A 26,857-nucleotide genomic window follows, 5' to 3' on the forward strand; every position below is an offset into this window, starting at 1 on the left:
ATACGGTGGCTGTTTTTGCTACGTCAGAGGCAAATATAGATCTCATTTCTTGCGAAACCTCGTCTGGCCTCCTCGAACCCCGCTACGTTCAAGCGTTATCTTATTCAATAGCTATAGTCTTGGATAACCGGAGTAGATACTCTGAAGTCTCTATTCATCCCCATAAACTCCAAAATTTACTAGATGCCTTGAAGGTTGAAAAACGATGGCCCCAGGGGATGCGGAAGGATGTGTGTCGATTTACAATGCTTGGGGTAGTTTTTTCTATGACGCCTCCACTACGCTACAGATAGAAATATTCTCATTATCATGGTGAAAATCATGAGCTTTATCTTTAAGTTCTCACTAAGCCATACCATAATAGCAGTGTTCAATAAGAAAACATTTAAGCGAATTTATTAATACTTTTTAGGGCCTTCCTTTTAAACTGCGATGTCAGTCGAAGCTTGAAACACGTTTGGTGAGTAGATAACTTATTGCAGTTTCAGACTGTTCGTATGTATAAATCGTATAATTGATACATATCAGCCATGTATGGAAAACTTAAAATAAATGTTTCAAGTTTTGTCCCCGGTGCTGCCGTGGGGTATTGCTTTGAAGGGCTGGTCATCGGCGCAAAACAAGGTGTACCAGGTCAAGTTTCGAAACTAGACCTACCTTCGTATCTCTCATTTTGGTAGACAAACATCTTACCGCTGCATTATCGCAGAAACTAATATCGAAGTCCTGGTGGTAAGCAGCAGATTTGAACTTGATAGCTAGCTAGGATCGTTGTCTTTGTAATTGTCCATACATGATCTTCCACATAACAATAACTGAAAACAATTTATTTGACGGTAAAAATATTAAACTTTATTTCTTCTTCGATTCTCATTCTCGTCTATTTAATCTTCAACATGTCATTCATCATCGGGGTGATACCTCATCACTATGCAATGGCCCATCAGAATTGTATATTCTCTCTTACATATAATCAGCTTCGTCGGAACTATCACCCATTCATCTACTGTTAAAGGTCATTATATCTAATTAGTAGCACAATCTTATCTATACACGTTGTTGTTGTTATGACTAAGGCATCGGGTGACGCCTGCCCCAACGCCTAATCAACACAGACTAATTATTTTAACACAAACCCCCGACAGCGCCTCTGCGACGGTGTCCCGATCAACCATTCAAAATCCCGGTCGTTATGTTTTGCTTGAGTCATTGTGTTTAACAACACTTCATTATTATTAGACACCTTTCTGACAGTAGCTACGTATAATGCGCTTTTTTTGATTTTATTTCATAGTTTGCTTTCTGAATTCAGTTAGTTAGACACAAAGAATTCCGTAGGTCACCCTCCCGTTTTTTCGGCCCAATTTGCCCACTTCCGCAGCCCAAGATAAACTAGTTATGTGGTTTTTGGCGCGAGTTCTGTGTTAATGTACACAGATATGCGTACAATAGAGATCTCGACGAGGTTCGTTACGTTCACCTAAAGCTTTGTTTTTCGCGTTTTTTTGCGCTGATTTTTCTTTTGAACGACATACTTCGCGTCTTTATCGAACGAACAGGCTGTTTATTTACATCTACAGTAAATGTTCCTGCTCGTGCGCTCTTATTTGATTAATTTTTCCCTACTTATTGTTATTATTATTATTATTATTATCATCGTATAAGACAACAGTATTTCTTTCAAATTTATTTTATGCAGAAATAGTGATTCATTAGGTTGTTTACTTCTCGAACAATCGTTTATACATACGAGATCCGGCCAAGCAGAAGCGCTCCAAAATTTAGTAAGGCCAGTCCTAGTTGTTGAGTCAACCAACAATGGTGGCAGTCGAAGCTCGTCGTTATTATTGAACCACATCATAATTGTGCCTCACTACCCACCTAATTTGACAAAATTTTGTCTTCGTCCAACCTATACAATCTGTACCTCAGTTAAACGAACAATCGGCTAACATCTCCGCCATATCTGCCAGCTTTTTCAGATACTAGTGACGTGCCATTCCGTTATTAAGACGGTACGCGCCAGCCGCTCCCTCATAAGGCTGCAGCCATAACTGTCCTTGTAGCTGCTTTCGCTGATTTTTGTCTTCGATATTTACATGACGCCTGAATTACTAGCGATCGGAGGACGCTCAGCTTAAAATAATCTTACTCATCCCCTATTTGTTTTACCCTTTCGACTTGATGTAATCGAAATTAACTTATTACTATCACCATTATAGTCACTGCCGCTACTATTTTTATCTATTCGGTTTGCTTGCTAAGCTACGAACGAACTTCATTTTAACGGAAAATTATCATAAGAACTCAATGGTCCCTCCCGCTTTGCTGTCTGTTGTCGTAGCGGTTGCGCGCGAATTTTTCTGGGTTGATCGACGGAGACGGCATAAAAATGATGATAGATATAATAATTTCATTATTATTGCTAACAGTAACATTATTACAATTATTATTTATATTTACTGTCACTAATTGTCTCAAAAGGAACGAAGAATGGTTCATGGATAGTCTCAGCATTGTATCAGGCAGACGAGTTTGACGGACTTTGAAACTGAACAACTTTTGGACTAGCTAAGTTGGAATGATAGTTTCTGAATTTGCAACAGAGGTACTGTCCTTCAGTTGTTTCACAGCTTCTGAATAGCCATATATTTACCATTCGCATCCCTAGATGTAATTTCTCCATCTAGGACTTTTGGAAGTAAATCGATACTGGGGTATGCTTGTCCATTAGTTGTCCTTTTTAGGATATGGAAAGCCCCCTGTAATTATACAGACTAAATCCGGGAAGTAAGCGAGTTGAAGTCCACGTTGGATATTTCTTCGCTCAATCCAGGAAATCATTGAGGCATGGCAATTAGGTCTGGCGTTGTCATTAAGTAATCAGACTGGGTGCTTTCGATTGCTGTGCCAACGGTCCATGAGACTCATTAAAGAAACCGATGCCTCTGATGTCCATGGCACATACTGCCGCCACCTTATGTCCAAACCCGCTCAACACTGCTACCGAATTCAATTTCTTTCCGGGGTGACGCCATTCTTTCGCCCGGTGCCTCTCCGGTTGTTGATAGAGCTCGAAGTACGCCTCGTCTGTGGCCACCGCGTACTCCAAGCGGGATTTTTGTTGGTACTGCAAATTGCACGTGGAATAAACTATTTTCTACTTACCTGGAATCAATTCACGGGAATTCATTGGTTGCTCAGTTTCTGCATTTTCAGTATTTGAGTTAAAGTTCTGCGCCACGTTACGCCTACGTGAAGCCGCAGTTCTGGTCGATAGGGTCTTCAGCTTCCAAGCTCTGCTTTCGTGAAGAGCCTTCTCCATTACGGCAATGCACTTTTGACTAGTGAACGTTGATTTTCGGAAATGAAAAACGTTTTCTCTTCTGAGTAAATTTCTGCCGAAGTGAACTCACAATTTTCTAGAAGGATGGAGCATTTACAATCTATATTTCGTTTGCTGACAGCACGTAGTTCAAAAGTCAGTCAATTTTAAAGTCCGCCGTGTTTGTCTGCAACAACCTAACAATGAACGGGGTAAAGAATTTTAGACGACCAACTTCAGGGCAGCGACAAGGCCACGTCATCTAATATGGGCTAATCCACACTACAATTAACCCGCTACACCGCTTACAAGTATATCGATAGCAGATTTAGGGAGTGACAGCTGTTCACTCGGTCTGTTTAAATTGCACGTTTTCACCTGTCTCTACACTCCCACTGTGCGGACCTGCGAACTTGATCGGCTAAAACCTACCTACCTAATGACGCCATTAACCCATGTAGCCTTAGAAAGACCATATGCAGTGCAGCGATACTCAAATCAACGAAAGGAAACCAACGTTTAATTCGTACCACCCTTCGCCGTCTAAACGAGTCGGCAAGTTCTGAATGTATAACATATTTTTCAGAGGATTAATTTTGTTATGTTTCCATTCCATGTGTTCTTGAACGATTTTTGTAGCGTGAAATTTCCTGATACGACATTCGTGTACATCTAGATCCTGATAACGCGTTAGTCATATCTAAATCGACTCCTGTCACTATCGGCTGACTGTATGTGATCATCGATGTTAAGAAGGGGCCAGTATTGAAAGACAGAAATATCTGTGGCTTACAATACCTCTTAATTAGATAGATGTGGTATGGTAGTCGATCGCTAAGTCTATTCGTGAGGCCATCTCCGCCGACCTTGCTATTTTGCCTACTATTGCTTTTCGTCCACCAGCTCGTAGCTTACTGAGGTGTTTGGTAATGAATTTATCTCGTTAATACACTCGCACTAGATGTGTTTAACACCGCGCATCACCTCATATTTTGTTATTGCACAGCTGAGGGCCCTTTCTCTTCCGTACATTTAGCCAGCTATCTTAACACAATCTTGACTTAATTACAAGTCCGCGCGTTATCTCCACACGAACATTTCTTTAACAATCCCCGCATCGTATAACATCAGGAAATTGGGGTTCCTATTTACACGGATGTCTGTACGTTTATATGTTTTTTATTATAATATCCTATTTTTAACTGTATCATTAGGGTCTGGGCGTAGCTCGTCTGTCTCGTTGCTTTTATCTTCTAGTTAACGAAAGGCAATAAAAGTAAAAAAAAAAAACATTGTATATGTATGTTCAGATTGACGAATTTTAGTACTATTGTTACCTTATCCAAGTCCGACAAACAGCGTATTCACCCAGGACGAAGACATCTGCTTTCGTTCTATGTCATTCGAGCCCCTGTAACGAGGTTCACATCTTTAGCTAGTATCATACATCCGTATTGCAGTGGCGCGCAAATTTGAAAGTTAGTCACACCATTAAATTGGCCTATGGCAACCGCTGCCTACGCTGTTTGCTTTATGCATTCAATAACCTAAGCTACATATACACGATGGACGTTGCACGACGCGAGACATGAAGTTTATCGTGCTGTGTTTCAGTTAGGCTCGGTTTTATCCAAATCTTCACTCTCCTCGACGTGCAACGTCCGGCGGAGTCATATACGAGCATTCACTATCTCACAAATATTCGAGGCGGATCATACGCACGAATCATTGTTAGGCTAATCACGGCCACCATTGTAATTTCCTGTACCTTTCTTACGTCTCTTCTTTTCTAAACAACACTTTTCATGTATATGTTATCGATATATACAAATGTGTGCAGCGGCCCAATCCACAGTCTAATTCGGCGGTGTTGCTAATCAGCGATTCCGTATTCGAGCTTAGACACCTGTTCCGATGATACATATACTTAGCCGGTATAATAATAATAACGCGTACATGATTAAATCTGCAAACTAATCGACATCGATGAGTCACGCCCCCTTCCTCGCCATTGTTGTGCTACAGTTAGTAATAATAAAAGTAGCAAAAGACCTCCGGCATCAGCGGACGGGCCTATTTGATCGAAAGGCCACACTTACAGCGCACTTCACAAAAGGAATCGTTTATTTTTTTTTTCCGTTTTGTCTATTTGATCAATTTAATATTGAAGTTTGTTTTAGCTGCCGCCGTTGTTGCCCATGCCATTGAGGTGTTTGCTGGTCCGCGCCGTGGGCTGAGGCGTCTTGAAGGCGCTGCCTGTTAGAGTATTCTGGTTGAGCATAACGGTCAGTTCCTCTTGAGGCGATAACGGAAAACAGACGCTGGCTTTTGATGGCAATCGTTCAGTGACGGTTGTACCGCCTCCTCCAAAACACTCGTCACCTGCACATCTGTAAATAAAAAATCGAGGATGAGGTTTATTGAAGCGAAACTGTTTACTTTATACAGCATATCTCGTTAACTCAACTGTTAATCAGAATAATTTAAATCTTTCCTGGGCTCTCTTCATTAGTTGACCGTCACAAAAAACTAAAACATCCATGTAGTCTTATAGGGAATTCTGGGGCCTTGCCTGATGTCTCCTTACTCAGAATACACGTCGCTCAAGGGGCTAACTGCGTTTATAAATAGATCTATGGTATGACTACGGATATATATAGGTAGAGATGGCAATCATTAAGGTCTAGTCGACAAGCTTATTTAGACATTTTAGTTAAGCAAATAGGTTCGAAGCAGAAACCCGAGCTAATTAATAACAGTAACCTATTAGTATTCGTCCGTTCAATTATGTTCTGTTTACACTGTTAAAAGCTGTGGGAGGGATCACTAGTGACAAATAAACCTTTTTTAAAGCATAGCAAATTGACGCGTATCTGATATTTCCTCTAGGCGAAATTTTATTTATAATATATATATATAAATAATTATATATAAATCTAAGTTAGTAAAAACACTTAAACCAAGTTTGGTAGTGCTACATATTCTTTGGCAAGGTGGCGTGACTGTGAGGCAGTCACTTAGCGCTGTTACGCGGCCCATTTTCGTATATACGATTCTGGCCGTCGTGGTGGGTTGAAGCGTTTTTGGGTTTCCAAATGAAGTATGTTTCCGACCACATGATGACGTTTGCTTATACGAACTAGCAATAAAGCGCACGCCACCAGCCCTTCTGTAATATATACACGTCTATACATACTGGCGTCAAGCCGTTTTCTACATTTGCATTGAAATAACGACCTAATGTGTCTGATTTAAAGGCTAGTGTACACAGAGGAAACAGGTCCCTGGTTCGGAGTGCAAATACTTTCAGCAAGTGACTGCAGTGTACACACTATTAATAATCAATGAACGTATCATTTTTTTATTTCGTATATTTTGAAAAGATTGACAAATGACAGGTACGTTTGCATACAAACTACGTTTTGTCTAGAATATGGGGGACAGGTGGGATTTTGGCACCCACACAGCTGCAGTTTGGGTCTCGCTCGTTTTTGACTATCCTGGCACACATAATAGTTTTTCGTCCCTTGTCGTATAAGCATTTATGGCTATGGTGTGCCGGTTACCAAAAACGTATAGCCGTTGCGCGCATGGTGAAAGCTGATGGAAGTAAATGCCGAAGCGTTCGTTTATTGTTGTACAAACCTAATATGATTACAACGGCCGGGTGTCGATCCTTTGCGTCTGGCTACGGTCGCGTAAGCACTCGCCGCAGACATCGGCATGAGATCTCGCGTCAAGCTTGCGCTGTTCTTGCGTCGCTCGAGCGATGAGACTCCGTTCGAGCACCCTTGACGATACGAGCTAGCTATGGAAGACGACCATTCACTAGATGAATCTTCACTCGCCTCAGAACTCTGTAGATTCGGTGCCCGTTGGATCCGGAAGGGGGTCGAGTTCATCCAATTCGCTCCGTCATAAGTTTGACATACTAAAACTGAACATAGAAAAAAAAGTTGCTCAAGAATACATGTTTGACTTCGGTTCTGTTTATCCTTCCTGTGACTGCACCAAGGTACGCTAGAGTGCCGCTTACTTAAGGTAAAGTAAGTAAAGTGAGACGACCTCTACTTGGGTTGATATAGATATAATTGGTTATCGAAAAACTACTGACCGTTTCTCTAATTAGACAGCTTGAAATTTATACATCAGGTACTATCAATCAGATCGGCGTCGGTGCCACATTAAGGCTAGATGTTGGCAGTGGTTCATATGGTTAAATTGTTAGAATAGAATAGATACTGCGCTCAGATTTACGACACACCACCTGCTCGATTTTGTAACTTTATTAAGATAAGGGCACAACTTCTCTCTAGGCACATAAATAAAATTGAGCTACATACGACCGATGCATTATTAGAAGAGATTGCCCAATAATGGTACTCGCGGTTTTGTTGTGGAAAAAATTAATTGCAAAAAAAAGTTGATGGAATCGCTGCGAACGGTGATGAAGTCTGGCTCGTGCATAGCCAAAATGGCGTTAAAGAACTAAACATCCATCAGTAAACAGTTTTGAACCACTCAAGGAAGGGTAGACACAAAAACAAACTCGATGTTTGGATGTGGCACGAACTCAGGCACGAAAACAATTTGCGCGATTCCTATTCCTATTTAGCCGACTCTACGGGCACGCAACGAAACTGAGCTATTTAGAAACGGTTGGCCACGGATAATAAACATTTAATCAATATACAAAAGGAAAGAGGAAATAAGAATAAACTAAGTATGTTTTACAATGAGCTCAGGCTGACGCTAAAGAAGTTGACGCTACGTGTTTGGCGGGGCTGGACAAGAAGTGTGCATTATAAGTAAGTTGGTTGTTTGGCTGGATGATCTAGCCGGACCCTACTATTAACAACTAACAAGATTACTACAAGTTAATGGAAAAAAAAAAAATCAACTCAAACTGGTAAGCAGGAAAAGTGTTATTTGTCATGAATGCCATAATAACGCCAGACAACAAACATCATTAGCTACAGAAAAGCCAGATGGGAGATTTTCATAGTCCAGATCTAGTACCAACAGATTATTATCTGTTTTGGTCTGTGCAAAACTTTCTTAGTAGTATTTAGTTTTAATAGAGCGGCACGAAAGTTACCTATCACAATTTTTCGCTCGGAAACCATAGAAGCTTTAAAGAAGCGATTATATATAAGGGAGGATAGCAAATAATCATTGATAAAAATAGGGCATATTTAGTTTAATAAACTTATTTTGAGATGTAAAAAAATTGACTTCAATTTTGGTTCGGTCAGTACTTTTTCAGTAAGCTATAGTATATATACATATGCTCGGCACTCACTCTTGTTTCGTGGACAGAGTTCTTGGTATGGATTTTGGAGTTCGTCGAATAGTCTGCAAGAGGTCGTGAACCTAACGTTAAGACTGAGTATTTGACAATAGTAGCACACTGAATTTACTTACTAGATATGAATGGTTCGCGATTACTTGAAAAGCAAAAAAAATCAAGGTAAGTTTAAGTTGCTACGCTGTGGATGTGCCCCTTTGTATCCCTAGGGTCTTGTGAAACGTTTACTTATTATCTAACGTTATTAGAAGATCATAGTTATTAAGGCAAGTACTACGAATTCTACGACACATGTCTGTTCAGTGATAAAGCATCAATAATCTGCAATAAATTTATGAAGGTATAGAACTATTCTACGTAGTGTAATTTTCCAAGTAAGACATTGTCTATCTCTCTCTCTCTCTAGTATACGAAGGTTCCGGTGATATAAAACTATTTTACAATTCCTAGGCTGTTAAAAGGTCATTTTTAGCAAACAGTTTGAAGTAGTACATCAATTCACAGTAAGGTTGATAAAAAGTTGCCAGAAACGATATTGGTAGCTTGAAAGCCTAGATGTGTAATATTGTAGTAGTTCAATATAACCTTTATCGTGCCCCACCATAAACTATCTCGTCGGAAAAGCTCGACAGAGGAAAATAAAACATTCATTAAAACAGTCAATTTTGTTTTCTTTATTGACTTCCGTCTCTGCTCAATCCGTTGGGTTCTCGTAAGACTTTAAAGGTGGCTAACAATGAAGGCCAACTAATCTCCAATGGCCAGGCGATGAATTCAATGCTACAGTATAACAGAAAGGTCAAGGCAAATACTAATATGAGGAAAAGCGAGGTACCCAGCGCTCGTGGAAATAGAAACGACGAGAAAGTGAGAGAGAGAGAGAGAGAGAGAGAAAGGGGAACGTAACGATGCAATGCTATTGCAATAATTATGTCTAATTACGTGAGTTACGAGGAGCTCGTACTGCGCAGAGTCGAGTCGCTCCCGCTCGGTCCCTGGGGGTCCCACTCCGTTCGGTCCTGTGCCGTTGACCTGGCCCTGAGGCCCACCGCCCGGGTTGCCGCCTGGACCGCTACCACTACCGCCGCCTCTATGCCCTGGGTGGCCTAGTGTGTGGTGATTATGAACGGCTCCGGGATGCATGGCGTGCATCTGGAGCGTCTGATGGGCACCCTGACCGCTATGGCCGAGCGTGCCTGCGATGGCGCTCTCGCGTCGTGCGCACACGTCTGAGTCCTGACTCCCGGCGACTCGGAACGTCGCGTACGGCGTGACAATGTCATCCTCATAATCTGCAAGAAGTAGCGGACCGCAACGGTATGCGTTATTTGCTGACGACAAAGATTAATGGTTACATGAACGCAACAAAACAGAAGTGAAATCTAATCATTTAGGCAAAGCCAAAACTAATTTAAGGAGCAAGCTAGCTATTCATATTTGATTGTTAAATACATTATGCATGGTACATTTTAGCTTCGTACAGTGTTTTTTTTTTTTTTTTTGTAGAAAGTAAACAAAAACGCATGTAAACGTGATTGCCTACAAATAGCTATCTACAAGTATTACTTACATTGTAATCGTGCATCCGGATTACGGACCAGCGTACAATGCTGCGACTGCATCGATACAGGCGTAGCAAGCTTCGCAGGGACCTGATACGTTGATGAAAAATTGTTAATATGTCGGGGGCTGCCTCCACTAAACAGTGTATCGCATGACTCAATAAACTTTTTCTGCGTGTCGCCGGTAGACGGCGCTCGCGTCCGTTCATAGAGGCCGCTGCCATTACCCAGCGGACTCTGTTGGCTGTCCTGGAGAAACATTAACTGTCGACGTCGAACGTAAACGTAGCCGCTGATCGTCAAAATGACGGTGAGCGCAAACACTGCCACAATGACGGGCACGACGATTTGCACCTCTTCGAGAATTGAGTTCGTCGCGTATCCGTCATCGAAACTGTTGGCTAACGCCGGCGCGATAGTTCCACCTGCGATAGTGCGGGTAGCCACAGCGTAGATGTGTACCTGGCTTCCGGCGTCATTTGATGCGGCCACCTTTATCTCGTACCATGTCGCTGGACTGAGGCCGGTTATCTGTGGGAAAAGATAGCAGCACATTGTTTCAATTAGACTATAGGCAACGAAAAACAATTCACTTGATGATAATATTTATTCAAAGGGTGGTACTGTACGGGCTAACATTCGCTTAGCGCCGTTGTCGATGACGATTGACAGCACGCGAGACAGAAAAATAGCATATTCGTCGAGGGTCTTTCATGATGCAGGTGTGCCTCCCGTACTGCCTGAAAACTCATTAATAATTCATGCGGAGCAGCTTGGCAGCTAACGGAAAAATGTTTCTTTTTTTTTTTTTGTTAGAAAGCGAAGTGACTGAATTTCGCTTCACATAAACACAATCGTCCCAAACTGCAATGACCTATATAACCCCACGTTAGGGTGCCTCCTAGGCAGTCTTGCAATATTATCCAATGCAATAGCTTTTATAAAACGTAACTTGCCTGCAGTTTACTTTTCGAAAAGTAACGCTGAGACAGGCGGAACTGTAGTAGAAAAACCAACTAGCGCTTTTACTTCTAAATTATTCAACAAAAGTTAAACGAGGTGCGAAAAATTATACCTAGCTTTTGAAAGTTGATCAAAGAAAAAACATCCAGTACAGCAAAGTTGTAAGAGTTTGATAGCACCAAGGTTTTAAGTTAACGTCCTTTTGCTAAAATGGCATGGAGTGGCCCACATAAGCTCACTTTCCTTTATATTACTACTACTTCGAGAGTACGTCGACGAACGAAGTAGCTCTTGATACGAGTCGAAATTTGCCATTTCATTTGCTTGCTTTATTATTATATTACTGCGGGTTCTTCTGACTGGTTGCAGGTTCGATTAAGCTAGACGTTTGAACTGTGCGATCTATATCACCGCAGCGGAGCGCATCTTACGAAGCACCATGAAGTCCAGACTCACCGGGCTACACATGCTCTGACTATATAATGCAATCCAATATAGAAAAATCAATCGTAGCTGTAAAGGCATACGACCATTTGCATCAGAGAGCTTGAAAAGACGATCTAACGCTTTAGCCTATTAAAGATTGACGAAATTACTAGAAATGCTACTCTCAAACGTACCACAACGCGGTCTTGAGCCTGGTTGTACTGCACTTGAATCCATTCTCCGCGTTCATTGGACGCTTGCTGCTTTCGATAGTTGATAACATAAGCGCGCATCGGACATCCACCATCGCTCCAGGTACCGAGATCGAGTGTTATTGAGCTGTTGCTGGGCGTTGCAAAGTCGTCCTGAAGCGGTGCAGCTGGTACTCCACCTGTCAATGCATTCACGTATCGTATTAAGAATCCATGTAAGAGCCGCCTCCTAGGTGTTTTTTAACTTAAGAATATAGAATGCACGCAAATCAGCCCCCTAACCTAACCCCCTTCCTCAACGTCTCCTGCTAAATTACGTTAAAAACTTTTAGTTGTGTTGTTCTAGTACTTAAATTAAGAAGACAATAGAGTTTTGTTATACACCTTCTGTCTGGCCAGTGATGATATCGCTGGCCTCTCCAACGGCTCCCGACCGTCTCGTACCGACCAGGTACACCTGGTATTTAGTGCCGCACTGGAGGCCCTCGAGAAGGTACCAGTCCTGCTTGGATGAAACTTCTACTTCTTCCCACTGACCGCCAAACTTTCTTCGGTAGTGAAGTATTAGTTCTGCAAAGTTATAAAATAATAAATTGACATTGAGCACTTTTCTACGCCTTTCCTATTATATACACGTACGGTTTATTGACCAAAACGGTAAACGATGCTCTGCGACAAGTCTTATTTTTATTATTCATGGAAACGTCTGCTTACAATCTGTGGCGGACATCGTTGTCCTTGACTCCGCGATTTAATGCGACAAATAAGATCGACTATATAGGACCGCTCAAAAAGCGCATTTCTACCTGATACTCAAAGACCTCAACCGAGCTATACAACCTACAGCTTAAGAATAAGACGGTACAAAATAAACACTTCGTCCGAGATAGAACAAAGGACCGTCAGGAGGTCCTTACCCTTAGATGGCCTCGGAATACCGTAAGCATCTAATTGATAGATAGTACACAGGTAATATAACGGATGTAATCCAATGTAACCAGTGTAACTATTGTGGGCACAACGATTACTTGGCCGCTACATTAGTAGGGCAGTGAGAGTGTTGAAACTCCTAAATAGTCTGCTAGCCTCGACTTCGAGGAGGAACCTTGAAACTACAGTCGAGCCACCCTCTTCACCTCGCTGTCGTAAGCACGTGTTGCTCGAAACCTTCTCAGACCTCGGACTTCTCAGCGTCCTTATGTGCACGTTACGTCTAGATGTGTCGACAAGCTGAGGAAGACAGGTCGCGGGTGCATGCTCTATCTGACCCCTCGCTATGACGGGTCCTAGTAGACTCGTGGAACCGATGGCCTTCTGTCTTATCACCGGCTTAGCCCTAGTGACTGGAACCATCCGAGAACACTGCTTAGTGTTCTCGAGTATCTGTGCGAGTTCCTCCCTCCGTTGCTGGTGCCCGGCATTCGACCACGCCTACAGAGGTCCAGCGATAGAAAGAGGCTTGATGAGAGCCCTGGACTGATGAGTCGAGGCTTGGTTAGCGAAGTAGAATAATGCAGGATCAGGTTCCTCATCGACGGCCGCTACCAGCAACTATCTTCGTATTCTGCACTAGTAGTCATACCAGTAGTAGTCGCTTGAGATCGTTAATAGCAAACAAGCCTGAAAGACGAGCAGGTTGCCCACGAGCGCCAAGCCTTTCCCATGGGAGAAATACTGAACATGACCTGGGTACATGGTAATGGGGCGACTATGGATACGAGATGAACGGACAAACGAACCAACGGGGGAGGGGGCTGCCGAAGCGTGGAAGACGAGCCAAGGATCGAGCCATTCAGATGGCCGATACTTCTGCTGCTGTCGGCAAAGACGAAACATTGCTATATGTATCGCGTTGTATGAGAATCGGACATGCTCGTTTCTAGTTCGTCTGATCAGCGCTGAAGCTATAAGTAGGCAGAGAAAACGAGATATTGTGCGAGATGAGAAGCCATGGACGATGAGCTTCGTGCATCACGAAGAACGACCAGTAAAAAGAGCGCTACTGGCACTAATATTAAAAGGGACCTAATGAAGCATTTGTAGATTCGGAACGCAAAGTAAAATAGCAGTGGCACCTTGGCTTAGCCATGAGCAAAACTAGGCATGTAAATAGGTCACCGGTTTAGGCTAACGTCAATATAGTAATCCGTCCATTTCTTTACAGTGAATATAGTCAGAGGTTAGCCTTATGTGCAGCGAATGCTTGTCTCGGTCCCCTCCACGACCTTATAGGAAAGATATGTTTCACTCTTCAACAGCGATCTGTGTTACTCGCCGTGAGGTAGTTAATGGTCATGACTACTCACTGTAGAATAAATATACTGGTAATATTGAACCGATGCGGCAGCGAACACCTGCGCACGTGTCCGTTACCGATCTTTTCGACTACGATTCGACAACGCAGAAAAATGGTTCATCCTGGAACAAGCGTAGTGACGTTGCTATATGGTTGAATTTTGCTGCTAGGATTAGGGGCGGCAGGAACGATAGACGAAGTTAACGCCGCACGAAGTTTCAGTACTATTGTGCATGAAAAATCCTGTATTTGTACATGCATATATCCGTACACACGTACAATACAAGTTTAGTTTCTCACTCGCTTACACCTAACTGGTTTCTGTTCCGCCGGACCGCAGGAGCTCGACAGCCAGCCGGTAGAAATACTCACTAAACATGGCGTTCATATACTTTCGGGGTAGATCCCATCTAATCCGGAGCTCAGAGGTGGACGCTGACACTACAGAAACGGCGGACGGTGCTGGAAGTAAGCCTGAAAAGAAAAGCGAAGAAGGTAAAGAAACGATCAGTGCGAGTCGACACTAGACGCCCATGCACAAGTCGCTTGTGGCAGTTACCGACGTATGAGTTACTTCTGGCACTGCTAGAACTCGACCACTGTTTCTAAGCTGCCATCAATATCAAGCCATCTACGAGAAAGTGACTATCTCCTAAGAGAGGCTGTGATACGTAGAAGCTGCCTTTAAGCTCTCCAGCTGAGGATGATGGATAAAAAAAAGTCAGGCAAGTTTAGTCGCAGCTTGCCTCACTTCTGTAGGGAGCACTTCGTCAGTGAGCTAAGTGCCTCAACCCATCGCGGAAGGAGGGTTCGGACAGGTTCCGGATGCTGTGCCATGCGAAGGAATACGGCGCTACCATGGAACCGTTTGTACGTGAAGCGTATATGTTTGCGCGGATCTGGCTGCAATGTCTGAGCTTGGCTTGGCATGCCCTGCATCTCCACCTACCCTCTTTCACGCCGATTTTCTAAATCACTCTTTCCAAGTGACCCAACGGGAGACAAAGCTAAGTCTCGCTTGCGAAAGCGGCCAATTGAGAAGAAAATAACAGGATAGACACAATAGGCTAAACGAAGGTTCTCTGGGAAAAGTCGTCCAGCCGGGACCCATTGCAGGTGTAGCATCTACCGTTAGTGGCAGAACATAGTAAAGTAGGAAGCGATAACTTTTAGACGATCGACTAGCTCCGGGGAGGAAGAGCTTATCAGCGCGTCTTGTCGACAGAAGAGCTGTCGCTCGTATATCATAAAACGTGCAGTCAACAGCTAATCCGCGCGCGCATTAGACGTCGTGCATAAGACGCTAAGTGCGTCATTCCTTTTTAAAGATTTGGCTTTAAAGCGATAGGAAATGAAAGAAACTGAGAGCAGGCTGAACGGCCATCCTGTGCAGCTTTTGTTTAGTGTAATCTCGCCAAGGGAATCACTTAGAGTGTGCTACGCCCGGATACGTATGAGCTGCTCGATTTCCGCTTAGGTAACGTCAGGATCGGGTATCGACCCACAGAATAAACGGAGGAGGGTGTTCACGATGATGAGATTACCGAAAAGATAAAAAATGGCTTGAATTGATCGTCTCTTAAATAAGTCGTTATTAAGCATTTTCGATCGATAGTATAGTTCGAAGTATAATAACGAGCCTGGGTGTTAGCATAAGAAACTCAATGTCGTAGAGAAGTGAAAGATTTAAGTTTTTTTGCCGAGTGGCTTTTTTTTTTATCGACCTCCAAACGTTGACCTGCTCGTTCAGATATTTATATACAAGTCTACGATTATGAAGTCTGCAAAGTCTCTTTCATTTCTTTCCTTTTCTTTCATTGTGAAGTTAGTTCAATTAGCAAAATAGAAAGATGTTTGTAAATGTGAAAAAATTGACATTATTTTTTCTATAATGGAGTTGCGAGATCAAATTCATCATTTGCTACTAAAAACACCAATACAATATTGCGGTTACTCTCGTCTACGTAAATTGCGGACCAACTGGATTGCCAAAAACTAAATAGATATTGATGAATTAATTTTTCAATTTAATTACAATTTATTATGATTACGGCGCAAACCGCCGCAACGAAAAGCATCGCTAAACAGCCACTGTTTACAAGAATAGCCGTAGGTTATTTAGGTTCTCTTTTCTCAGCATTCGCCTTCCAGCCCCGAATCCCTGCTGCCGCAACCTGTGTATTTGTATACTTGGCTCACGTCCATGCTCTTTTTTCCGTTTCGTGATAAACAACATTAACTAAGCTGGCGGCAAGTATCAGGCTGGCACGTGCATAGGGTAGCAGCCGTCCTGAAGAGGCTCGCGAACTATCCTCCACTGTATATGGCTGAACAGATCCAGGACGCAGAGACCCGGCTCTCGTATACAAATTTTATGAGTTTGTGCACTTATAAATCTTACGGCTAGCTCTGCGGGGGAGCCACATCGGTTGGGAAGAGCCCGCTTCTGATTGGACGAGCGCAATAGCTAGAGAGGCTAGAGGACCCCGCGCGTTCTGCTAAAGGAGGGCGTCAACGCCAAAACGAGCTTCTGAACGAACCAGATGAATGGACCACAGGCCGCTTCCGTGTGGTTTCTTCATGTTACTATATATTAGGAACCGTGATGACAAAGAGAAATAGTAAAGTGCAAATGGTCATGGCAGTAATTCGAAAAAAGGTACGAACAGTAAAAACGACCTAAGTGGAATTTTGGGCCAGGCGAGTGCTAAATTAAGATCGGAGTAGATTTGTCTGGAGGGCATAGGTGCAATGTACATTGGTAATAGACAGATATTGCGAAACCTGTTTCCATCAGTGTTATGTTAAAATTCTATGAATACAAACAATAGATGAGAGCTATAACCTACATGACGACTTTGTCTGTAAAGCGATTTTTGACCGTTTCAATGTTTGATCTAAAATATATGAGTTTTAGCATAGGTACTCAACTTTAAGTTAACTACTCTTTTACCTTTAATTTGAACTTGATAGTTAATCTCATCCGAGCCATGTCGATTTTCCACTCGGCAAGTGTAATTTCCGGTATGCTCATCGCTGATCTCGCTAAGCAGTACCGAGCCATTGCTGAGAAGCTGGAATCGATTCTTGTTTTTGTCAAGTTTTTCCCCGCGAAAATTCCAGACATTCGAGCCCGGTGGAACACCGACGCTGAGGCAGTTAAGTGTCATCGAAGAACCTTTGGCTAGGAAGACCCGCTCCGAGAAAGACGCTATTCGGGCGGGAACTAGCAAATAAAATAGACAAAAAATATTATCAATACGACATTCTATAATGCCCATCATTTTTTTTGCCGATGTTGTGAATGTAGCGTTCATATACATACGTAGCTTCAAATAGCAGTTGGCTTAGGCAATAGATCTTTTGCCAGTAATATCAGTGTTGTAAGCACTGAATCAAACAACCTAAACACACGTTTTCAACGGAAAAACGTTTTACGTTCAGTTAAAAAAAGCTGGCAATAATTATCTCTCAAGGCTCAAAAGTAACTCACTAGTGTCGCTTGTTGACTGAGACATCACTCGGGTGGATTCGCCTTCACCTATCTGTGTCGAAGCGCTCACCCAAAACTCGTAACGACGGTTAAGCTCAAGGCCAGTGGCCTCAAAGTATCGTTGGGAAGCAGCGACCTGATGTTTGCTCATATTCTGAAATTTAAAAAGCCGTAATTAAAGTACGTTTCATAGAAGTTCGCGTTTTCATACTGCTTTTTTTTTTTCGAGTTTTGGTCGGAAGAGTAATCTCTGCAATTATATCCGATACGCAGAAATATATATAAGGTTAAACTGAATAATTTCAAATAATAGTTATGGTAGGTAAGCGAAACAATGGTTTCTTTTAGCAATCTACCAGAAACGGTGACCAGTTTATTCTATAACTTGGCATAAAACGCTTAAATTATCAATAGGCAAAGGCAAGATGGAATTGAAGCTAAGAATTTTTGTTGAGGCCGGCCTTCAAGTCAGCTTATTTTTCTCTGATAAGGCAAACCAATTGGTAGTGCCCAAGAACGTATTTAGTTACAATATCAAAAGAAAAAAGTATATTAAAAAAAAAAATCAGAGCTTTTCTATCCAAGAATAGACGCAAAAATTTTTCTAATACGGCGTCTTTAAACGTTACAATCAGCCAAGCGGTTCTCCAGCTTACTCAACCAACAAAGGTTCTAACGTCAACTCATTCATTTCGCCGTCATCTTCGTGTTTCGTATACCCCCCTTCTTGTACATGTTAGGAATTGCCAAAACATTTCTCAATCGTTTCGGGATCGTCGGCTGCACCCCGTGTCCGTCTGCCCGTCAACCAGGGGTGTGAAATCCCTTCGAAGCAGAAGGACGATGTGCTGCTACTGCCGCTGATATAAGAAATTGTTATGGTCCGGCAGCAGCAGTAACGTCCACTCTTATAGCGTAATGTTGTAGATCTTTTCTCTGTAGTTAGGTGGGACAGTCGGACGGCGACCTGCGAGATGAGGGGGTAGAGGAAGGAACTAAGGTAAAAACGTGGAATGACTTCGGTAGCAAACGATTTTGAGAAGTGGGCTAATAGCATGCGTTCAGGGGGAATGCGTGTTTCAACGTGCCGTACGCTGACCATGTTAGCGGCACACTCGGAGGCAGGAGAAGGCAGTGGATGCGCTGGTAAATCTGTGAGTGCGTATACCTGAACTAGCTTTTTTGTGTGTGAGTTTGTATGCTTGTTGGTTTTTTTTTTCGGTTTGGCCCCATCATCCGGTTCAGCGTAATAACGGTGCTGGACGATAGTTCGTGGCTTGCTGTGCACTGTACTGAGGGCGTGTAGTGTAGCAGTGTTCTGAAAGAAGCTCTAGTAAATGGCTTACATGGCTTCCGTTCGGCTTGTCGGTGCTGCCTACGCTTCGCTGGTAGAGCGTATACGTGGTGATGACTCCGTTACACTCCTCGGGGAGCTTCCAGCTGACGAGGATGGCCTGCTTACGATACGGAAGCGCCTTGATGTCTCCAGGCGGTCCGGGAACTGCGAGCAAGCACCGGGAAACGACGATATATAAGGAAGAGGGTTTGAGAGCCAGCTAATGTAAAATACGCTCCTGAGTTTCTCATGCATGCCCTGAGCATCGGGTGTAGGCACAGACCAGCGGTGACGATGTGGTCTGAGTAGCTACGAGCCTCCCATGTCTGTGCTATGTCAACCTAGGCGGCGGGGAAATGCCTTCCCAATGCTCTCGAGAGGTAGCCACAGACATGCTGCTACACACGACAAATAGCACAAATTACACCTCTATACCACATGACGACAGACAGCATCGCCGTAGATAAGAAGGGACATAAAACTTGCGTAAGACCGTCCTTTGCCACGCTGGCGCAATTTCAAGCGTACAACTCCTCGAAATATTTATTCAGATTGCTTTAGGTATGGCAACCATAGTATGATTCTACTGGTTGGCTGGAACACTGCAAACTACTAGCAATGATCATCTCGGAGCTGGCTCACTCGTAGGCACATATAAACACACATAAACAGATTTCGAAAACGAATCCGCCCACACTTGCAACAAGTAGTCTTGCCTGAGGTTTACGACCAGTACAGCATAAATAAGATAGTTTAAAGTAACGAAGTAAACTAGTAGAGTTTAATAACAGCCCAAGATTAGTAAGTCCTTCTACGATCTTTGCACGATTCTAGTGAAACTGAAAACGCTGGTATAAATATCGGAAAAAAAACGTACCATCCTCTAATGTTTTACAATAGACAGGGTCACTTTCAATTCCATCACCCTTTCGCGTTCGAGCCAATAACTGGATGGAGTAGTTGGCAAATTTGGCCAAGCTGTCAAGGTTGTAGTCTTGTTGTTCGCCAGATTTGATCACTATCTCGAGAATAGGCTCGTCGTCCTCTGCAATATTCATACATTAGATCGTTTGCATAGATCGGAACATTTGAAAAAGTTTAATAAACCAACGGCGCAATGGTTTAGCAGCTGAACCTATAGCTAAGAAACCGAGGAGACTGGCACAAGCCCCGCCAATGGTATATGTGACCCGACAGGTGTGATTAAATAAACAAATACATCAGTAAAGGAACGGAATGCTTAATAAAATGAGCGTATCAAATGGACCTTACGAGTCAACATATAGGTGATTGGAAACCTCACCGTCTTCATGGGATTCAGTCTTTCGATACCGAATCTTGAACCCTTCGAGATGGCCATGCAATGCATTATGTGGCGGAGGACTCCAAGTCACTCTGACTTTACTAGACGATTTAGCCTCACAAGCGACCTTTCGAGGAGGTCGGCTTGGTACTGCAAGACATAACCATATATTTAGACGCTTGAAAAAAGTACAAATACATTTTTATTCAAGTTACAAACCGATTCTAAATCCTTCTAGACTAAGTATGCAAACAAACGGTTTACAAAACCTGCTAATGAATCTCACCGCCAATAAATGTGGCTTTTCATGTTAACCGAACTGACTCCTGGGTGCCAAAATGGAGCGCCCGTTTTCAAAGCCAAAAGCCCGTTCGGTTTCCCGAACAGGTCAGACGAATTTTTAATTTTCTAAAGATGTCTGGTTACGCCATAACCTAAATAACTATAGATTTCTGTTTAAGTTGAAACACCAACGCGCTATTTTAAGCCGTAATCTGTCAAAGCGTGTGTTTTGATTAGGTCGAAATAGGTTTTTTGCACATTTCAAACTCTCGAAAGATCATTCATAGCCCTGCCAATAACATTTATATTGTTATAACTTTGTATATACCAACTTAAATACCTACTACTTACTGTACTTCACTATAATTGTTACTTATAGCAATCCTAAATCTAGCAACTGACCATCCTCCATTGTTAGCTTGACAATAGGGTCTGAGCGTGGGCCGGCGCCTTTCTTATTGTAGGCCTGTATGCTAACTGAATATCTTGTCCACTTATGAAGTCCTTTAAGCTCAGTTTCGGTACGCGGTTGACTGGAAGACTTAACGTCAACCGTTTTGTATTGAATTTTCTCACCGGATGAGTTGTAACCAACATAATAACCAAGGATATCGCCATTGTGCATATGCACCGGGGGAGGCTGGAAAATCGAATACGAAATCCAAAATATCTTGTTATATCATAGATGTATAAGTGTATAGAGGAATGGTTTTGCATACACAAAGTGACACAAAACTTTATTGAGAGTGAAAAAATTAATTTAATAGTTAAGGAGTGTTCATTAGTTAAATTCGCTACTTATTTCACGTTCTTTTGCTAATTAAGCAGATGTGATTATAAAGAGTATTCAAACACATTAGCCCCACCCTATATGTATATACGTCTATTATAAGCTTGCTGTGCCATATATAACTATTACTGAACGAGTTCTTCTAGATAATTCATCAGTTATTTTGCGCTCAACTTTATAAGCATAAAACATACATTTTCAATTTCTACCTGGATTTATTCAAGTTCTCTTCTTTGCGTCATCTTCACCAGCTTGCTCTTTGTGATCGACTCAAAAGTTCCTTAATATACCTTTATTTGCCGTCACGATATGCCTTTCTCATCGTCGTTTCAACAAGTCAAAGTTGGCTGAATTTCACAGTTTGCCCCTAGCCCAACCGTCCTTTCGACCTACAGTCGATATATCATAAGCGTATAGCGTACGAAATAACTCACCTAAAGGACAGCCTTCTTAGAGCAACTCAGCTCTTTTTAGGCTTGCCTCCCTCATCTCCGAATCGAGCAAAAACAAGCAGAGAAAGGGCGCTCTGACAGACGACACAGTGTGACCAATTTCGTCTAGCCTGTGTTATCGTAAGGACAACTGCACAGAGTTCAGCTAAACCACGACCAGCGCAGTCAGGACCACTATTACTGTTACTATTATGAGTATTACAATAATAAGTTATTTTTGCTTTCTCGAGGGATGGCACACTCCATGTGGGAATAACGACGGGTTTGGCTGTACACGACATAATTCACTCATGTTTTATGTCCTAAGCTGTGCTACTTTACTCCAGCTAAGCCAAACTGATCTGGCTGACAACGGCCTGGCTATGTGGCGTCACTGCGGCCTCATATCGCCTTTTCGAACGTGCATGTCAACCTAGTTGGCAGTGGGGTCGGGGACCGTGGGCCGCCGCTTATTGCGAATCTCATCTATGTCCTATATAGTGCCGCCTTCAACGAGTGATCTATTGATCGATAATTCTCACATTGTCATCCGTTGCACTGAGGACAGAAGATGACGGTCGGCTAACAAATGGAGAAACGTTATGAGATTCATGCGATTTACGATAAATGTTAATTCAATGATGATGACATTTACTCGTGAGACCACTGAACGTAATCTCGAAGAAAATTTACGATTGAGATAAAAACATAATGAATCATTACCATTATTGCTAAATTTTGGACTCTGGTACTGGCGCGTACGAATCTTAACTAAAGAAAAAAATAAGCCGCTATCAGATGAGAGAATAAGCAGCATTCAATAACATCCCAAAAACACAATTTGTGGCTATGTTCAACCTGTGTACAAATTTTCTTCTATTTTTTCAATCGTCGTGAAGTACCTCCAACCATGCTTGTTTAAAAAAAAACTATACATATTTTCTCCTCCGAAGCTTATTCATGCTCTCGTATTGCTCTATCGTCTCACCTAGCTTCATTTAATTTATTTTGACGTAAATTCAAATTAGATCCGTCGTTTGTCCAGTGGCGAAATCGGATTTCATGTCCTCAGGGGGATCAGCCTACTTACCATCCATGAGACTCGTAACGAAGTCGAAGATGTTGGCTCAACGCTAATTTGTTCCGGGGGACCCTCGGGAACTATAGGACACAACGGAAAAAACAAGAAATATTAAATACTTAACACTGGCTCTGTTTGTCCTATCCTAATTGAAAATACGAAGTATTTGCCCCAAATACTTTCGAACACCGATATGAGGCTTAAGCTGTTTCCCTGAGACTGTATCGAGTATTTGATAATGTCGCTACTGTTTTAGGCCGTGTGTTTTAGGACTTCGTTTATTTATTCTAGTATGTGACGACCTGTGTATACTGCTAACTTGGTCCATTGGACCTATTTGATTGCATAAATCTTTAACAAAAATTATTACGGCTTATCGTTCGGCGTTCGGTCACTGCTATTTCTCTTTAACGTTTACCTCACAACACACAGGAAACACGTTGAGTACATTTTATCGTAAGTAGATTTTGATTACCCTTTATCTAGCCTAGTAGGGACGAACGATAATCAAACGTCATCAAACCCTACATGAATTGTGACTGAATACAGATCAAACAAAACGTTCGCCTGCAAATCGAAACTGATAATCGGCGCAATATATAGAGCTCAGAATTTGTCACACGCGACGATGCGTGCATAAGGAAATACCAGTGCGTTTGAAAAAAGTAGATCCGCTTTAAACGCCTCACTCTGCCTACTGACTACGGACCCTGTGTAATGCTCTACGAGGGTAGTTTATAATGTCGCATGAATGGCAGCTTAGCCAATGCTGATTCTGGGTAATATAAAGGAATTTTGTAAATTCTAAACCAGCCAAAAAGGATTTCTAGGTATTTGTCTATTGGATATTAGCATTATGTTGAATATCGCGTACCCAACCACTATCTTGAATTAGGCTAACGTATTTTACGTTGCCTCTGAACCGGCATCCGCTCATTGACTCGCTGACTTGGTGTGGGGGCCAGATGAGTCAGGTCTTACTAAGTGTCGTAAAATTTACATATTGCGCCTGCATTACGCCAGCACCCGGTACCCAACCACTCACTGCAACTGGGTGCTCGAAGCACACAATCATCCCTGTAGCATGAAGCCTTCGTCGTCTCGCCATCATCCAGCATCAATCCGTTGATCCTTTATTTCGCTCCTATAAGTAAGAAGCTCGTGTTCTCTAGAATAACTTCAGCTCGATAACAAATGGCTGAGGACAGATGACGATTTCGAGCCCTTAGTCGCAGGGTCTCGCTTACACCCAGGCACGCTTCCTTGCCGCGAGCTTTTCCGCCCTCTTCTTCTTCTTTCCATTTCCTTGAACCTGGTCGAAATCATTGAATCTGTACCAGTACGAACGACATCGATTAAAAAATGATAATGGGAGCTAGAGAGGTGGGTTCATATTCTCGTGGAACGATGCTGCCAGCCGGGACAGAGAGAGTGCAGAAAGCAGCAAATTTCCTCGACTTCGGCCACCATCTGCGCAAATCGAGGTTCCGGTTCTGGCCTTTAGGTTTCCCGATGAAACAAAATATCAAACAAGGTCCTGCCACCGAATTCTATTGCCATCGTGGACCCACACGCGCTCCAGCTCGTAGACGGCGCCTGTTGCTGTTCAAGACGGGAATTGAAATTGGATTTGGATCCAAATGCTGTTGGCCGCTGAATGCTTAGCTTCTTGGCCCTGTCGGTAAAACTTGTAACCACATTTATCCTGAGGGCACAGGAAATCACAAAATGCCGCGTCTGTTAGCATAGCCTCGTCGGACATGGAGCTTAAGTGAAGAACAAAGCTTCACTCGAAAAATGATACACTACCGTGCTTGCCGTCCGTTCCTGCTGCGTTTAGTTGTTCCGTCACTACAAAACGGAAGTTGTTGCCGGCGCAAGGTTTAGTTATGACAGGTATCATTGCACTACTGTTGCTGCCATCTGCAAATGACATTCTACTAAAAGCGGGTTATTTACATCGGTTTCAGGATAGCGGTGTCGTCTGCATCGTTGGCAGTGTATACGTTGCGTTCATAGCACTTTTGGTTCCACCTTTATGAAGCCGAACGTGCTCTTCGTCCCCCTCGTTTTCTTTCACTATACGCGAAAAGGCAAATTTGCAATTGATAAGAAGACATATTGCTCTATATAAAAGTAAGAGATACCTGAGTTCTGGTGGTGCATTGTGTGATCACGTTAGGTTTATCGGGTGAGGTCAATGGCTCAAAGCGCGTATTATATACTTTAAAGGTTGTGTAACGATCTGGAAACCCACCTTCGCCCTCGGTTTGAAAGGGCACCTTGACGCTAGGCAGTGATTCCCCAACACCATTTTCAGCAATTATGACCAATTCGTACGATGACGACGGGCGCAAGTTCTTGATAGGAGATTGAGTCTCAGTTGATGTAACGGTCATGTTATGAGGCGACGTTAAATGCACACCAGATGATCCTAAATTAGTTTGAGAAATAAAAACGTCGTCGTGAATAGCAACCCTCATAGTAAGATATAGAAACAAAGATTGCTGTTAGAAAACTGAAAACGGCCCTCGTGTCTGTTCTAACAGAGAATATTTCATACGAGTTAACTGTCTGACGAGTACAATCAGGTCACGACGTTTATCTTGAATCGCGTGATAAAATCCCATGCTCATAACACGCACCGAAATCGATAACAACAGGTAATAATATACCCACGTGTCGTCTCCATTATTTGAATGCGGTACTGATTGATGAGGCTGTTTCCACTGAAAGGCGGGTCCCACTGAACTCGAGCGCGTCTTGAGCTAGACTCAATAATCCGCACGCTACGCGGAGGGTCAGGCGGTTCTGCAAAAGTGTTAGAGGAATATAAACATTTAGAAAAAAAAAAAGTTTCTCCACAACGCCTAATTTTAACAGGCTGATATATTGATATGTGGATGTACTGTTCAACGTTCGAATGGCGCCTAACAAAGCGGTTCGTTTAAGAATCCAAAATATTGTAGTCTTATTGAAGAATTCGCTTTTACGTGCTCATCTCTTGATTTGTACATTGACCAAACTTAGAACCAGCTAAACCTATAGAAAAAAAAATCAGTACAAGCAACAAATGTTGCTACACTGTAGAATAGAACTACTACATTTGATGCAAACGGTAGTCCCCCAGAAACTGTGGCAGCTGGGCTACAGACCAGTCTCATTTGTCCCCATAACTATTAACAGAAAGAGGCGCTAGAAAAATCCTCCCGTTATAGTTTACTTGGCCTTTGTCTAGAGTGGAACCAAACGAGCGTCGTTAGGCGTTGCTTACCCTGCACAACGAGCTGAATGTTCGTATCGTCTGTGCCATATTTATTAGTAGCTACACAGGAATACAGTGCTGAATCTTTGCGTCCGACACGGCTTAACGTCAGCTCAGACTTTGTTCCATCGGTGATAGGCACATCCCGGACTTTGGCCACTGCCAGACCTGCATTTTCAGTAGAGGCAAGACCTAACAGGGGTAGCTTGTCTTTATGCCATTGGATTTGAATCGGCTGGTCGCCCTTTACTTCGCAGGTTAGTTTCACGTCTTCATCTTTACGGACCATTTTTGTATGGAATTTGGTTTTGAATTCCGGTGCAACTGTTGAGAAACGGACAACGTCGATGTAATAACGAATCAATTATAATTATAATTATTATTATTATTTATGCCTCGATTGTTTTACGTAATGTACTATTTCATGTTATCACATCTAAAAAGTTACCAAAGTTACTCACTGACCGATCGAACGGTTAGCATAGGTCGTCAGTGCTGACCAGCAAAACTTAAACGAAAAACTTCTATCTAGCAGTCGGCTCTGTGTGATCGCTATTCTCTACATCTTTAAAACAAAGTAAATTGAACTTACTGTGAACGTTAAGCGAGATCACAGAGCTAAGCCCTGGACCGACATCGTTAGTCGCCTGGCAAAGATAAAACCCTGCGTCGTTCTTCGTTACATCCTGTATCGTCAACGATCCATTCTCATAGATTTGATAATGGTAACTTGTTGTAACGGGCTCATAATTACCTTGCCCTGTAATTTTCCATAGGCGCATGT

General features: G+C 42.7%; 1 protein-coding gene across 1 annotated transcript in view; it reads right to left on the reverse strand.

Annotated features, from left to right (window-relative positions):
• Positions 1-825: 825 nt before the first annotated feature.
• The window catches only part of LOC111267317 (cell adhesion molecule Dscam1), a 47,013-nt gene continuing 20,981 nt past the window's right edge, over positions 826-26,857 (reverse strand). The window contains exons 11-29 of the mRNA XM_086971254.1: positions 26,666-26,827; positions 26,083-26,397; positions 25,488-25,619; positions 25,066-25,242; positions 22,818-22,888; positions 20,909-21,146; positions 20,225-20,374; positions 19,799-19,966; positions 18,845-19,086; positions 17,586-17,739; positions 17,046-17,318; positions 14,465-14,566; positions 12,181-12,366; positions 11,779-11,975; positions 10,204-10,726; positions 9,598-9,925; positions 8,628-8,680; positions 6,971-7,262; positions 826-5,715 (exon numbers count right to left, since the gene is read on the reverse strand). Coding sequence (XP_086827380.1) covers positions 5,502-5,715; positions 6,971-7,262; positions 8,628-8,680; positions 9,598-9,925; positions 10,204-10,726; positions 11,779-11,975; positions 12,181-12,366; positions 14,465-14,566; positions 17,046-17,318; positions 17,586-17,739; positions 18,845-19,086; positions 19,799-19,966; positions 20,225-20,374; positions 20,909-21,146; positions 22,818-22,888; positions 25,066-25,242; positions 25,488-25,619; positions 26,083-26,397; positions 26,666-26,827 — 3,977 coding nt within the window. The 3' untranslated portion in view covers positions 826-5,501. The remainder of the gene's footprint in view (positions 5,716-6,970; positions 7,263-8,627; positions 8,681-9,597; positions 9,926-10,203; positions 10,727-11,778; positions 11,976-12,180; positions 12,367-14,464; positions 14,567-17,045; positions 17,319-17,585; positions 17,740-18,844; positions 19,087-19,798; positions 19,967-20,224; positions 20,375-20,908; positions 21,147-22,817; positions 22,889-25,065; positions 25,243-25,487; positions 25,620-26,082; positions 26,398-26,665; positions 26,828-26,857) is intronic.

The sequence above is a fragment of the Varroa jacobsoni genome, unplaced genomic scaffold, assembly GCF_002532875.2.
Source record: "Varroa jacobsoni isolate VJ856 unplaced genomic scaffold, vjacob_1.0 scaffold_1169, whole genome shotgun sequence".
In the NCBI taxonomy this organism is placed as follows: domain Eukaryota; kingdom Metazoa; phylum Arthropoda; class Arachnida; order Mesostigmata; family Varroidae; genus Varroa; species Varroa jacobsoni.